Source organism: Balaenoptera borealis, assembly GCF_965194805.1.
Source record: "Balaenoptera borealis genome assembly, chromosome: 8".
NCBI lineage: Eukaryota > Metazoa > Chordata > Mammalia > Artiodactyla > Balaenopteridae > Balaenoptera > Balaenoptera borealis.
In genome coordinates, this window is record NC_138865.1 from 98711685 (window position 1) to 98727506 (window position 15822).

The following is a 15822-nucleotide window of genomic DNA, read 5'->3' on the forward strand; positions in this document are numbered from 1 at the left end:
GGGCCATAGAGGGAAACCTCAGGGGAACCCATGTAAGCATGGGAGAATCCCACCGCCGTGACCTTGGGAACAGAAGGCATGGTGATCAGAAGTGCCCCGTGCTGGGGTCTGAAAGAGGGTGGACGCCCCGGCATGATCAGGTAGGGCTAAGTGGCCAAAAAGAGCCTTTGCTTCCATTTCTTTCTCTTGGGTCATTTCATCTTTGGCCTCCAGGAGGCCTTGGAGGATGGGGGGTGGGGGTGTGTGTTTTTCTTTAAGCTGGCCTAGAGGACTGCCAGCAGGCCCAGGGTCCTGATGACTGTGGCACTAGCTTTGTCTGCAACCCACAGGGGCACAGAAATTGCCTGCTGGTGAATGCACATTGTGCCATCCGCCACCAGAGGGCTGCAGCCAAGACACCGAGGCCACCACTCCCTATGCGCCACCGCCTTAGTGTCTCTCAGAGTCTTGCCTATGGACCCTGGAGTAGTTACCTGATGGCCTTGAGTCATTCTAATGGACGGTAAGGTAGGGAGGAGCGGGAACACATCAGACCAGACCCAAATCTGCTGAGGGTTCTGAATGAGTTGAGTAGGTCTCAACTCAACCGATCTAGAAATGACAATGTCCTTGCAGTGGGCACTGAGATGTCGAGCCCAAGCCTGCTCCCCTTCCGCAAACTCTCCGTAGTCTCTTTAAATATCTCAAAATTCCCAGGGACTCAGCTGCCAACTCGGGTTGCTGGTAGTGACTGCCTGCGGCATAGCAAGAGAAAGACTGGGGGGAACCTTTCTCCTCGCAGGGCCTAACATGGTGTTCTGAGACCAAAAGCAAAGTGAAAGTAACATACAGACAAGACTCAGACCATCATGAAATAAAAGGGGAAAAGAGGATTATTATCACTATTAAAGAAACGTGAAAGTTGGCAACTTCAAAGAGTTATTTTATACCTGCTCTAAAGAAGAAAAAGACATTCCAACAGTTACACTCTGGGTTGCGGGGCTCTGGCAAAGCACATTCACTCTTCTGATGATGGCGCTGATGGTCATTGGTATCACCACTTTAGAATGACTTTAGCAAAGCCAAAGTTGCAAATATTGAACCCAGCAGGGTCTGGCCTGAGAAAATAAAATACCTGACACACAAGCTATATGTGTTCCCTCGAATAGTGACAAACTGGAAACAAAGCACGCGTCCTGCAGTAAAGAGTTTGTTAGGTAGATGGTGGACCGTTCACTTGATGTAATATACAGTATGTGGCACCAAGAACAAGCTAGAAACAATAAAACATTAAGCGAAAGAGGAAAACAGGAGATGATATGGATACTCTGATTTAACTATGTAAAATTATGAATGAATGCAAATAAATATTAGAAGGAAACATGCAAAAATGAAAAAAAGTTGTGCTAGGTTGCGATTATGGGTGATTCCCTTCAAGTCATTATATAATTCTCATATTGTCATCTTGATAAATAGCAGGAAAACACAAGTTAAAAGCTTTTGTTTTCAATAGAAATGCAACTAAGAATTTTTCTCTCTGCGGAAAGCATCTAGCCTCAGCACGGCTCTAGGAGAACAAACTCTTCACAGTTCTTGAGACCTAGAGACGAAGGGGCGGGACCACAGCCGTGGGTCCCAGTTTGACCAGGGCTGGCTGGACTCCAAACTCTGCAATCATCCTGGAGTGAGAGCCCCTGCCGGCCCTGGGCTCCTCCGGAGGTCTGGTGCTCATGCACACCCACGGGCTGCCTCCTGGTGGCTCCTGCCCGCCTCACCTCTCCTGGCCGGGCCCCTCTCCCTGCCAGGGTACCTACCAGCCTCGTTTTGATTGGAGGGTGCATGCAAACTCCAGTGGTCTCTTCCTTCATGGGGAGAGAGAGTGGAGGAGAACAGCGAGAGTGGGCACAGTGGGGGGCGCTGGCGGGCTCTGCCTGCTCACGAGGAGAGGAGAGAAGGGGGGGAGGAGGAGGAAGAGGAGGAGAGAAGGGAGGGGAAGGAGAGAAAGACAGCACAGTGCAAGATGGATCTGTCGACTTCAGACAGCTCTCAAGCCAGCCTCACCCGCAGCCTCCTTCCAGCCTCTGGCCACCTGGCTTCTGGTCCCTCCCTCTTCCCTCCTCTCTCCACCTTCTCTCCTCCTCTCTGGCCCTCCTCTGTCTTCTCCACTATCTGAGCAGAACGACACATCAAAACCCCATTGCTGAGGCTGGCAGGTAGGGGCCATGTCCTGTGCCAAGTGCACAGGACCGGTGTGCTGCTGAGGATTCTGAAGCATTGCCCAGGCCAAGCCAGAAAAAGCTCAGATGAATCAGTGAAGCCAGCCATGGGGGCAAAATGAGCAATGGCCACATACTGGAGAGTCTTTGCCTTCCATGCCCCATGGTCTCCTGTAACTCTGCTAAGTAAGGGCCCACATTATAAGTGGATAAGTGAGTAGATGCCCAACAGAGAGCTACAAGAAAGAGGTACATCAATGAGAAGGAACACAGAGTTTAACATTTAATCTGTCATGGCTCTTTATCTGTGTTCAGAAAATATATTGGCCGTGACCCTCCTCCCACATCTATGGACCCAGGCCTTGGCATCTTGTATTGGCACTGGGGGGTGAGGGGGCTTGCTGCTTAGCTAGGAGATACCAAGCATTGTGAGAAAATGCCATGTCATTTGGGATACCGGGTTCCCTGGCCCCAGCCCTAAATAGTGTCATGCACCCAGCAGAGATCCAACAGCTTGTACTGGTGAGGATGAGAATGGTGAGGGGAGAATGCTCTGATGTCAGGGGAGGGAGCCACTGACAGGGTCAGTTTGGGTCTCAGGAAAGAACCATTACTCCAGGGAACAAATACATGCATCTTTTAGCTCATGAGCGTTTTCTTAAGTAGTTGGTATGATCCTGACATAATGAATCAAGTAGAGCCTCTGGGAAAGTTTCACTGAAAAATTATCAAGAAAGTTGTAGCCTTCTTTTCCATCTCCAAATTGATCTAACTCCATCCTTTTTACTATTGTGCAGTCCTAGATGATCTCCAAAGGGCTTTTACAACCATTATTCACAATGGTCTCCATAATAGCCTTGTTTTACTATTCAGACGTGGGAGATGCAGAAATTGCATTTGCAAAGTCTGAATCCATGGGTCTAGACCCTCTTGTTGATTGTTTCTAAATCCATTCTTCAGAAACAAGGGAGTCCACATTAGTCACCTAATGTGCAATTAAGTTTTACCACCCTACTTAAACTCCCCCTCCCCCTCTGGTCCTCAGGATAAATGTTATGCTCTGTAAGATGCTACCTAAGGCATAAACCACCAAGAAACATGGACATTCTGCCTTGAGGCCAAAATATGTACTGGCCACCAGTGTCTGTATTGAAGATTATAATGGATGACTTAAGCTTTGCCCAGCATTGGACTTTTATGGTAAAGAAATGTTGGTCCATCCCACAAGCATCTCTGACCTTTCTAAATGGAGATTTAGATCTCAGATTTCAAACTCAAGATTTCTAAATGCATCTGAGCGGATTTAAACAAAAGAACATCCCTGGGGCTCCCACACTTCTGACTTGTAGTAAATGAACAGGATTTCACATGTAATAGGATACTATTTTGAAATACCATTTATGTTTTCTCCTGGTATTTCCTTTCCTCCTTGGGTCTTCTCTACATTCAGGCAGCTGGGTTCTATATGGCTTTTGAGTTTCAAAATCTGACTCTCTGGGGAACAGAAAGGTTTTGGCATAGATAAATGATGGTGAAAATGTGTAAGCCTTCATCCAGATAAGAAAAGAGATTGCCAGCCTGAGGATAAGAGAGAGAAGTCAGAAGGAAAGGGAGGAGGGGTAGACATTAGTGAGTGCTGAACAAAGGGGCTCTGGGCCCCCAGTTCATAGGCAGAGGCTGGGGGACAGGGATTAAAGAGTAGTGGGGACCTGCACCCCTCTACTCAGGTAGAGATGGGAGAGCAGAGCAGAATGGCTGTGTGGTGTGTCCAGCAGATAGGGATTCACATCCCAGCAGCACTGTGATCTCCACCCACCCAAAAGGGGCATAAGCGAAGCAGCGGGTGTCCCAGATGTATCAGCAAACAGGTGACTTCACGAACTAAAGAGACTTCCCTCCCTCTCCCCGTGCCCTGAAGAACACAGATGAAACCCCAGGAAGACTGAAGAGGCACCTGATTTGACTTGAGATTAAGCTTTAGCTCTCCTGCTAGAATGAGGTTCAAAATAAAAACTAAGTTATTGAGACAAATGGAAACCCAATTCTTCTGACACCCAACCCAGGGCCCATTCTGGGCCCTACACAACCTTCCTTTGGCCAGGTCATCTCCTCTCTGACACATGAACTCCTGACTAATGTTCCCTGACCCAGACGAGACCTGGATTCTGATGCTCTGCAGTTGGGTGAGTGGTTCTTGCAGTACAGGGATCAGGAAAGGACAAGCCCCAAAGAGAGAGCATCAGGGACACAGAAGGTATGGGTGTTCACGGTCTGTGTTACCTGGGGAAGGAAGCTGGAATGACTGACCTGGAGTAGAGGGTGGGACTCTGCATCCCAACGTCAACATGATTGACGTGTCCATGTGCCCACCTTCTAACACCTCACACTCTACCACACACCCGCACACCAAATGAGAAGACCAGAGGGAGAGTGGGTGCTGTCTTCAATCACTTGCCTTCTTCCCTTCCCATCCTCACAGCCCCAAGCTTCCCTCCCAGGCAGAAACTCTTATCTGATCTTGAAGAGTCTATGATGCAGATTCCAAGAATGGGCAGACAACAGAGCTGCAGAGGTTGTAGGACTTGGATTGCTAAATTGAGCTACGTAATAAAAGAGTTGGGGATTAGAGAAGAAAAGAGTTGGGAAAAGGAGGGGGAAAATGCTACAAGAGTGAAGCTAGAAAGAATGTTTTTGTGGAGAGTTTGAGGATGTAAGTCCTTGGGGAAGTGCAGGGTGCAAGAGAATTAAGAGAGAAGCAAAATGAGACTCAAGAACTGTTACCAGGAGGTGTTCATTTAATCTTCTTTCATTATCTTAAGAGATGCCAGTTAAAGATTGAATCTTTTTTATTATTCTTGGCTGTTTGGATCATGTTTCATTCCATGCAGAGACTGGATCATTAGGGTAAAGAGTCATAAGGGTTAAACTAGCTCCAATAGTGTCTTGGTGGAACTTGGTTTAATGAAGGCAAGAAAATCTGTCCCACTCCTCTCTCTCCAGCTCCCTGTCCTTCCAGCTCTGGCCCGAGGAACCAGGGCAGGGACACAGCTTTAAGACTTTCCTCCAGCCCCAGACCCTAAGTCTAGCCTTCCTTGGCTGTCTTTAGAGACACAGATGCCACGCCCCTCCATCACCCTAACATCAAGGGCAGAAAGGGCTGCAGCTCGCATTTCTTTGATGCTGGGAAGAACAAATGGAGGAGAAGGAGGTAAGAGGACCAGACAAAGGGAGAAGCAGGCTGCTGGAGTCCCTCTTCCCCTCTAGGACCCCTCGGCACTCATGGAGATAGGTCTCTGGAGTGAAGTAAGGTCAAAGCCAATTATGCCAAGGAAAGCCCGAAATAGTAGCCCTCCAGCATACCTTCTGTGTGCATGTGCTCTGTGAACATGCACTTGTGCCTCAAATCCGCACAAATAAGAAAAAGGATGCTTCATCTTGAAAAAAGGTATTCACTGCAAACTTCAGCTGTGAAGTGGGCAGCTGTGTCTTGTACAAAAACCTCAGCTGTCCCGTGGCTGGGCAGTGCAGCACCTGGACCCTGTTTCAGAGCTCGGTCAGAGCTGCCCAGAGACACAAGCAAAGTGTCCTGGGGACACAGAATAAGCTCCCTGCTGTTGGAGGGGTGCAAGCAGAGAGTGGACAGTAACTTGGTAGGCAGTGGCACCTGAGATCAGGGGACCTCTGGGTCCCTGCCAGAGGCTGCTTCCTTTCTAATCTCAGTCTGTTATGCCAAACACAGAAAAGGTGGGGCAATTAAATCCACAAGCTGGATCTACAACACAATGGTTTTTAAGGGAATCCCATCACTCCTGTCAAAGCCATGATGTATTTTTTTGTAAACTAACCCTAGGTCTCAGATCCACCAGACCTTTTAAATAATAATAAATAATCATTATTTTGCTCATGCTGTACCTTCTGCATAGAATGCTTTGGTCCACTTCCTCCATCTGGCAAACTCCTACTCATACCTTAAAACCCTAGCAACATGAAGCCTTCTTTTTCCTAGTGCCCCCAGACAGGGTTAGGCACAGGGTCCCACAGCAGTAGCAGTTTATACAGACTCTCTTAGAGTGTTTGAAACACAGCCCTTCTTCCAGGCATTGCTCTTCTCCAAAATGGCAAGTTCCCTAAAGAGGAGGCCGGATTTAGCTCAATTGGATGCAAAGGGCACCAGAGAAAGAGCCAGAACATCTGGGCTCCAGCTCCAGCTTGGTCCCTGGATGATTACCCCACCCTGGGACTCAGTTTCCCCATCTGGGCAAAGGGGCGATGAGGTGTTTCCGGGTTACCCTATCTTGGCAATCTAACAAAAAGGCCATGAATAACCAGGTCCATTTACTTGAGCATGGGAAGGAAGTAACTCTGCAGGTCCCCAAGCTGGGTGTTGCCCACTGTCAGTTCTCAAGCAGTTTATCTGAAGGCGCTGACTCGAAGCTCTCAGACTGTACCAGCTCTCCAGAAGAGAAGTATAATTGCATAAATCACAAATGATTTCCTTGTGCTAGCTGAGGCAGGAGCGGTGATCATTCCTAAAGCCTGGACAGCATTTTGCCTCATTTGTCCCCTCTTGAAAGCCTTCCAGAAATCCTTCCCATCCCCCACACCCTTGTCCAGGGAGCTCCTGGACTTCTGGCTTCTCCCCAGGCATCTTCCACACGGTTCTCCTGTTGATCCTGACCCTTTACCAACCTGAGCCCCCTCCAGCCTCTAGCTGCCCTATCCATTCCCAGAGCCTCATACACAGCCAGGAGCAGAGTAAGTTCTCAGGAGATAGTTTTTGACTTGGCTCACGTTTTGACTCACATGCCAAATTTGTGGACCATGATTTATGCTCCACTACACTTGGGTATTAGGCTGAGCCCAGCCTAAGATACATCCAATTTTGCCTGTGTCATCTAATCATGTTTATAGTATCTTATACACATTTGTGGTGCTTTATATATGGGGCGCTCTCTCTGATGTGATCCTTATAATACTCTTAGGCAGACAGGGCAAACAATGACATCCCCGTTTGACAGAAGATGGATTATCCAATGAGAAGGATCTTACGGTGAGGAGCAGAGTGGAGCCAGGCCTGGCCCGCGTGACTCCTGGTCCAGTGCTCCCTTCCCTGAAAGGGCTTCCCACCTGCAGGCATCCCATCCTGAAGGAGAGACCTCTACGCAGAGGATGGAGGATGGCAGGGAGGCACGAGGGGCCTAGAAACCTAGGTGAGGCCTTGAGCTGGTACTTTAGGCCGGAGCACGTTGTTGGAAGAGACAGCAAGAGATGCCCCATGGCGGGCACGCACGGTGGGCATGCAGCCCAGGAAGCCAAGAAGCCGAGACGGAAGCACGAAGGAGCAGCAGACAGGCCAGGTGGGGCCCCTTCAGCCACCCTCAGAGGAAAGGGAGCACGGCCCTCCCTCCGGGGCTCTGTGAGGGGGAAGGACCCGTGATGCCTGAACCCTGGAAGAAAGCTGATCCCTGAACCTCCAGGCTGTGAGCAGGACAAGAGGAAGAGCCTTCCCAACAGCGATGCCCACCTCTGTCCATCCGTCCCACTGCCAAGATGTTTCTATGGTCTGTGGCTTTTCTGGTTTTAGCAAAATGGGAAGTTTACCAGAGGAGTGGCTTCTGTGAAATCCATCAGGAGATCACCTGGCTCCAAGGTAAAGGCACCTCCTCGGTCAGAGGGGCTCTACAAAGGCAGACAAAAATATCCCAGTTAGTGCCGGCTCTGGACTGACAGTGGAATTTCAACAGAAAATACAGACGGTCCTGACCTCTCTCCTCTTCCCCTTTTCTAACACTGAACTCATTATCATGCCAACCCCCCACAGAGTTCTCTTAACTCAGTAGTGTACAAAATGTTGAGACCAAACCCTGAGTTTTTCTGAAATCTTCATGGGTAGAGGTAGGGTATAGGGTGGAGAACTGTCTTTTTTGAAGCTGCGAACAATTTTTCTTAAATGCTTTGAGTGCTCTTTGACTGGCCTTTGGGGGAAAAACACTTCAAAGCGTCCTTTGAATATATAAACAGAGAGTAAAGACCTCATCCTGGATCAAGACCTCGAGGAGCTAAACTCATCTACACAATAATGAGGAAGAGCTTTATGGTAGGAGAGTGATTTTCAGATGGCACCTCTGAAAATCACGTTCATTTTTTGGGAAAAATTTTTTTTCGCCTTGCCTTGGGGGTATCTCAGCAGCATGGGGGGACTTGAAACCCTTTGTGGAAAAAAATAAGTCGCATTTACTTGGTGCAAGCAGGGCCCTAAGGAGAGAGATGGCCAGAAGAGGGAGCCTTGTGGCTTCTGGTACGATGTTGCCTGCACCTCCACTGAATTCCCTTCTGTTCTGTAAATGTTTTTGCGTGGTTTTAACGATGGCCTGGGATATACAGAGGAGCCTGTGTCCACACTTGGGACAAAGCAGTGCTAGGGACTCAGCACAGTGGAGGGGAACCCAACTCCAGTTCCCAGGAGGTGATCTACAGAAAAGCGGGGAGCCTCAGTCTGGGCCAGTCACTGGCTGAGGGATCCAGCCGGATCCTGTTGAACACAGAGGTATTCCCAGAAACCCCGGGAAGGGACCCCGTGAAAGACGGGCTCAGTCATACACGATGCGGCCTGGACTATTGTTACTTAGATGTTACCAGGAATCATGATCCCTGGAGCTACAGAAGCCTCGGGCATCCTGTTTGCACAAGCACTTTAATCTCTGCTGGACCCACGAGCTGGGCATCGTAGCAGATCTTATTCCCTTTTTTGGAAAGAGGAAACTGAGGCTCGGAGAAACAAGGGCTGCGGAGTGACTACTTGTTTCAAGCAGCCATAGGTGTTTGAAAGGAGCAATTGGGCCCCAAGTCTTGGCCCCCAAGACTCTAAGGTTCCAATCTTGCATTAGGGGCCCCACCTCATGCACACAGTGTTCCTCAGCGGGGTCCACAGACCAAGCAACCTTTGACTCAGCATCTGCTTGGAGAGCAAGACATGTGACTGCCTTTGGACCAATTGCTGAAGAGTGACCACAGCTAAGCGTCACTCAGAGGAAATCAAGAGAAATGTCTTGTGCCTTAGTCACAGCCCATTCACATCATTGGCAATTTCCTGAAATTTCAAAGTGACAAATAGAATAATATTTCCCACTTTCAAACTATTAACACAGGCTATCCCATATAAGGAATGGGATAGGGATACCTCTGTTTTTACTCCTCCAAATTTTCCATTATGGGGGATAAAAACCCATTTCTTGCTTTCTGTCTTCACAGTAGAGCAAGAGCTTTTGCAGGGATGATATTCTAAAACTAAAATTGCCCTCAAAAATCTCTTAAATTTCCCTTCAAGTACAAAGTACATGCTTTTATATTATACCATTTGTCTCTCATACGTGGTTATCTTTCAGGGACAGGTTATACAAAACACATGCTTTGGTGGTTATTACTGTTGTTTTACGAGTGCACAGACTTGGTGATGCAAAGTTTAAATGCATACAGATGCCACACACAATTTATGCAGAGTTCTCGGCAAGTATAGCTACTCCTCAGGGCTTTTCCGCCATACCTTGGCCCCTGGGGAGAGCTGGCCCTTGCCTTCTGAATTCTGAGGCGAGCTGACTTTGTGGACCTTGGGGGATGCCAGCGGCACTGAGACTTGTGTGGTGGTGGCCATGGTGGTGGCCATGGCTGGAGTCGTGGTCGCTCCCGCTGCCTCGGCCAGGTCTGGAGGGAGGTCGTCTTCATCACTGCGGTTACTAGAAGCACATGAAGCTCTGCTCATTACAATAATAAACAGGCTGTGGGGAGTGGAGGGAGGTGGGGAGGGCTGGGACGGCTAGGATGGGGATTGGGGGCTCCCCAAACAGATGTCTACCAGATGTCCAGCTTACAGGGGCCGATATATTGACCTTCAGCCAAAGCAAGTCTGGGCTGGATTTTCTGTCACTTGCCCGGGGATTAAAAAAATGTTTTATTATGAGAAAATATGTATAACATAATATTTATCATTTTATCCATTTGTCAGTTTACAATCCAGGGGCTCAAACACATTCACAATGTTGTGTAACAAGGACTTTATCTATACGCCAAACTTTTTTATCATCCCAACAGCAAATCTGTACTCACTGAACAACAGCTCCCTGTGGCCCCCTCTCCGCAGACCCTGGTAACATTTGCTCTGCTGTTGAGGCTCAGGGTGGGCCACCCCCAAATATGCCACAATGGCATATTGATTCTTTTTTATTAGGATAGAGTTGTTTTTATTTTAATAAAATTACATGGAGAAAAAACTTAATATATTTTTTATATAGCATTTTTTTGAAGACCCTGAAGGAAAGATTGAATCACCATCATCATCGAAAATTTATTCCTGGAAACATCTGCAGGATTTTTTTTTTTCATATTTTCCAAATTGTAATTAGGTATTACCAAATAAAGTAATACACAACTTTTAACTTAGAGTGCAAAATGAAAGCACCTTATTATTTTAAAGGTGCAAAAGCAAGAAAATACGGCATAAACTTATCCATTTTTAAATAGTCATCTGTGTGATGGGTAAATGCCATTTAAAAACATTTTCAATAGAAAAATGATTTATAAATCAGTTTTCAGAAGATCAAAAAAAATCAATGTTTAATATCAACTTTAACTATAAATAAAAAGAATATTGTCATCTCTCCTGTTTTTGCTTCAACATTTATGTCTTCTGCTCTTTGCCTTTCGGAGAGAATACTGCATTGTAAGGCTGCTGTCTTTTTGGACGAGGACAAGGATCAAGACCTTCTTTAATGTAACCTCTTTCCATACAAGTCTGAGTGGAAGGAAAACCAGCTTCCCAGAAATTCTCTGGTGTGTTGGGTGGAATGTAGCGAAATCGGTGTCTTGAGCAGGAAGCCAACTTCTTTTCTCTTTCTTCTGCTGGAAAATCTGCATAACAAATTTCACATTCCTTACATGTGTGTCCAAGCAATTTTCTTCTTTCTTCTTTTTTCCGGACCACCTCAATATGAGGAAAATTTTGTAAGCTAGTGTCTCTTTCATCATCTTTAAAATATGGCTCCACAAATGCTTTCTGTTTGACTTTATCTTGTTTATCATCAGGAGAGTTTGGTTTTTTTGTAGCAGTTGACAACTCCTCTTCATCTGCTACTTGGGGGAAGCTATCCACCAAACAGGATTCATATTCTTCATGTGTAGTCCAATCAAACATATCTTCCAAGCTATCATTCATTTTTCTTTCTCCATTTGGACTTTTTTCTCCCTTCTGCTCTTGATTCTTCATTTTTAAAATCAGAGTTTCACTAACCAATGTACAGTCTATGTCCACTGTCTCTCCTCCTGCTAATCTTGACTGACTGCCATCCTTTGTATCCACTACAGTAATACCCATTTTATACTGAGAAAGGTATGCTCCTGGATCTATACTCCACTGGATGTTTTCAAAGGATACATCTTGGTTGTTTTGTAGAGACTTTGTTTTAGCAATTCTACATGGATTTAACTGAAGAACTGATGCAAGTTCAAAAGCTCCATGGACTGACCTGGTTTTTATTTTTATAGGCTCACGAGAACCAGCACCCTTCATGTCATCAAAAAGATTCTCTGTCTCCAAACTTTCATGTGGACGTAGAGGGATTTTAAAGATAGAATTTTCTTCCTTTATTTGTAACAGTGTTTTATTACCTGGAGATTTACTCAAGGACTGGAGGAGGGACTCCTGTAAACTGCTGGGCTCTTCCCGGGAATCTTTGGTTAACCCACAGCTCCCACTCAAGGCCTTACGGCTTGAGGAAGAGCCCTTTGGAACAGGCTTCAAAACCTCATAGAGAGTCACTTGCCTAAATCCGATTTTATTTTATTTTATTTTTATTTTTATTTTTTAAAAATTAATTTGTTTATTTATTTTTGGCTGAGTTGTGTCCTCATTGCTGCGGCGAGCAGGGGCTACTCTACCTTGTGGTGCGTGGGCTTCTCATTGTGGTGGCTTCTCTTGTTGCGGACCACCGGCTCTAGGCGCATGGTCTTCAGTAGTTGTGGCTCACGGGCTCTAGAGCGCAGGCTCAGTAGTTGTGGCGCACGGGCCCAGTTGCTCCGCGGCATGTGGGATCCTCCCGGACCAGGGCTCGAACCCCTGTCCCCTGCATTGGCAGGCGGACTCCTAACCACTGTGCCACCAGGGAAGTCCTAAATCCGATTTTAGAGTTCTCACTTCCTTGGCTTTTCTCTTGACGCTGAATAGCTGAAAATCGATCAGACAGATCCAGAGGTTTATCCATCACATAGTCTCCATTCATGTAAGAATGACTATCTGGTGGAAAAGGAAAAGCATTTTCTTTATCAAAGGAGGCTTGGGGGCAGCTTACTTCATCTTCACTTTCTTCCTCGATTTTCTTCCTTTTGGTTCGGCCTCCCAGTGATTTCAGGGGTATCACAGGTTTATCTTTATCAGTAACAGTATCTTTAATGTGATCAATACTATCCTGTTCACTTGTATTTTTATTTATAAGCACCTGCTTATTAGAAGATGACTGGTTAGTGATCTTCTTCACTTCAGCCCCAATATTATGATGTGTGAAAAGCACACCATCTTCAGATTTTGATCTAGGTTTCTCTGATCTAGAATTAGAAGTTTTGCTGAAGGGCGTTGTTTTCAGATGGTTTTTTTCCCCAGTCTCTAAAAGAGAAGGGGACAAACTTGTATTCAAACCTAAACTACTTTTCACATTAGAGGTAGCTCCAAATACAGGAGATAATACCCAAGTAGTCAATTCTTCTTGAGGAGGAGTCTTTGAATTAGAATCTGAAAATCTTAAACTATCTTCACTATTTCTTCTAGATTCCTCAAAAGGTTTTTTGTGATCTCCTTCCAGACAGTGGTAGAGCTCATCACCAAGAGGGCCCATAGGACCTCGAGACTCAGACTCATCTTGAACACTAAGTCCAAGTGTTTCAGCAACAACTGTAGCTAAATTATCAGGAGGATAACTGCTTTTTCCATGTGTATTAGCCACTGGAGCTTGACTCTGATCACAAGTGTCAGCCACTAGAATTTCACATTCATTATGTTTATGTTGTGGATGAGTTGAAGATTTTGGTACTTTTCTCAATTCATGTGCACACCCAGAGTGCTCCAGTTTAGTATGTGTTTGTTCTACATATCGGACGTGGAGGTTCTCCTTCCTTCGTAGTTGGTTAGCGCCAGAAAATGAAAAGGTTGTTATTGGTGAATCTGGAATAACATCTTCTTCAGATTCAAGATCTGTTGCTTGATGTGGTTGATCATTCTCAATTTTCTGCTGCAGCTGTTCAGAAAGCTTTTTATTTTCTTCCTGTATTCTTTTCATTCATAAGCTCTTTGATAAGTTTAAGATTCTGCTGTCGAATATTTTCAAACTCTTGTTGTTTCTTCTGCATATGTTCTTCAGTTACTGCACAGCGATCACATAATCCTGCTCTGAATCGATCTTCTAAAACTTTAATGGTTTCATGAAGGACTTTCTGTTGCTCTCTCAGCTGTTGATTTTTGGTGAAGAATTCTTCTAGTCTCTGTGCATCTAAACTTCGTTCCTTTTTCAGTTTGGTTACTTTTACTTGTAAACCTTGTACTTCTTTATCATGATACTCCTTTAGTTTTGTCCAAAGATCCTTAAAGTCATTAGATACATCTGCAGAACTGGGGCTTCCACAACTGCTTCCAGAGACGTTCATCTTACTTAATATGCTCACACTTCTACTGTCTAATGTTTTCTGACCTTTTCTGTTACATTATACAGGTCTGAAGTTGTCTTTGGCCAGTTCAAATACAGCTTGCAAGATTGCCTCGAGATTCTCGAAAGCCCCAGCAGGAAGGCGAGCACGCTCTGGAGGGGGGAAGAGACGGCCGTTCGCTTTTCTCCTCGTTCCCTCACTAACCTGCCAAACCACCAGCAGCCAAGCCACCCCCTCGGGGCAGCCCGCGCTTTCCAGGGTTGGGGGAGGGCCCGAGGGCCCAGGATTTTTTAATTAATCTGGTAAGAGATAATTTTACTATTAAGCAAAATATGTACTAACTATGAGATGTAATATCCTAGTTATGAAATTTTTCATTTTAAAAACAATTTAGGGTAATTTTTTCCTGTGGTATTTGGTATGAAAAAGTAATTACTTTTGGCATTTAAATTAGAAATAAATATTTATCAATATAGTTTGTACTGGTTTCCAAGAGAATATTGAAATTTTGTTTAGGGCCTCAAGTTTTCTTCTCCTCTTCATGATGTTAAATTATAACCTAAAATGTTGTAAAAAGTTATTCCTTAATTCTTTTTTTTTTAAATAAATTTATTTTATTTATATGCTGCGTTGGGTCTTCGTTGCTGCACGCAGGCTTTCTCTAGTTGTGGCGAGCGGGGTCTACTCTTTGTTGCGGTGCGCGGGCTTCTCATTGCAGTGGCTTCTCTTGTTGCGGAGCACGGGCTCTACGCGCGCGGGCTTCAGGAGTTGTGGCACGCGGGCTCAGTAGTTGTGGCTCACGGGCTCTAGAGCGCAGGCTCAGTAGTCGTGGCGCACAGGTTTAGCTGCTCCGCGGCATGTGGGATCTTCCCAGACCAGGGCTCGAACCCGTGTCCCCTGAATTGGCAGGCAGATTCTTAACCGCTGTGCCACCAGGGAAGCCCCAGTTATTCCTTAATTTCTGACAGACTTTCTCCTTTCTGCTTGTTACATGGTGTAAAGGTCTGTCATATTGATTATTTTGAATTAAAGTTACTTAAGAAATGGCCAACACTCTGACCCTCCTTTCTGTCTCCCTGAAAGCAGGAAATAAATCTCTCGTGTGAAAGGTGTACTCCCTGCATCTGAAGATAGAAGGACCCCTTTATCATCAGAGACAGGGGATTCGGGCCTAGAGGCCTGTATAAACAAACCCTGTTACTTCTTTAAGTTACTATCCGAAGCCCAAACTCTGTTTAGATTCTTCACTAAATGAGCACCCAAAACCTAAGTTTCTTTGTCCTGTCAATTCCTCACAACTTTATTGTTTCTTTGCCTAAAAAGTAGAAAAGCTGCCTGCTTTGGGCACTTCTTAGGTTCCATTTCTATGAGACCTCCATGTGCATGAATTAAAATTTCTTTCTTTTTAACCTTTTTAGTTTATTATTCGTCCAGCCACAAGAACTCAAAAAGGGTAAAGGGGAAATTCCACACCCCTCCCCCATGATGCTTTCTGTCCGGATGAATGTGACTACTCTAGGTACCTCATATAAGTGGAATCATGCAGTAAATGTTCTTCTGTATCTGGCTTGTTTGACTGAACATAATGTTTTCAAGGTCCATCCATGTCATCGCGTAAGTCAAAATGTCATTCCTTTTTATGGCTGAGTAACATTCCATTGTATGGACAGACTGTATTTTGTTTATCCCTTCATCTGTTGATGGACAATTGGGTTGTTTCCACCTTTTAGCTATTGTGAATAGTGCTGTTATGAACACTGGTGTACAAACATTTGTTTGAGTCTCTGCTTTCAACTCTTTTGAACTGGAATTCCACCTAGGAGTGGAATTGCTGAGTTGTACGGTAGTTCTATGTTTAACTTTTTGAGGAACCACCAAACCAAGGGATGTTACTCTGAGGAGCCTCCCTTAGGAGGGTAAGCATAAGACTTGTAGGAACCTA

The 15822-nt window shown here is 45.6% G+C and overlaps 1 protein-coding gene and 1 pseudogene across 7 annotated transcripts in view; both read right to left on the reverse strand.

Moving 5' to 3' along the window:
• Positions 1-15822, reverse strand: part of EPB41L4B (erythrocyte membrane protein band 4.1 like 4B) — a 143280-nt gene that overhangs the window by 11752 nt on the left and 115706 nt on the right. For 3 of the 6 annotated variants that reach the window (XM_082403888.1, XM_082403885.1, XM_082403883.1), the window contains 3 exons: positions 9739-9928; positions 7797-7874; positions 1794-1910 (listed from right to left, as the gene is read on the reverse strand). In XM_082403888.1, coding sequence (XP_082260014.1) covers positions 1794-1910; positions 7797-7874; positions 9739-9928 — 385 coding nt within the window. The remainder of the gene's footprint in view (positions 1-1793; positions 1911-7796; positions 7875-9738; positions 9929-15822) is intronic. The other 3 variants (XM_082403884.1, XM_082403887.1, XM_082403886.1) reach the window with 3 other exon arrangements.
• Positions 9988-14676, reverse strand: LOC309634286 (DNA endonuclease RBBP8-like; annotated as a pseudogene). The gene is made up of 2 exons: positions 12339-14676; positions 9988-12010 (listed from the first exon to the last, which is right to left on the reverse strand). The product of its transcript is annotated as a DNA endonuclease RBBP8-like (transcript).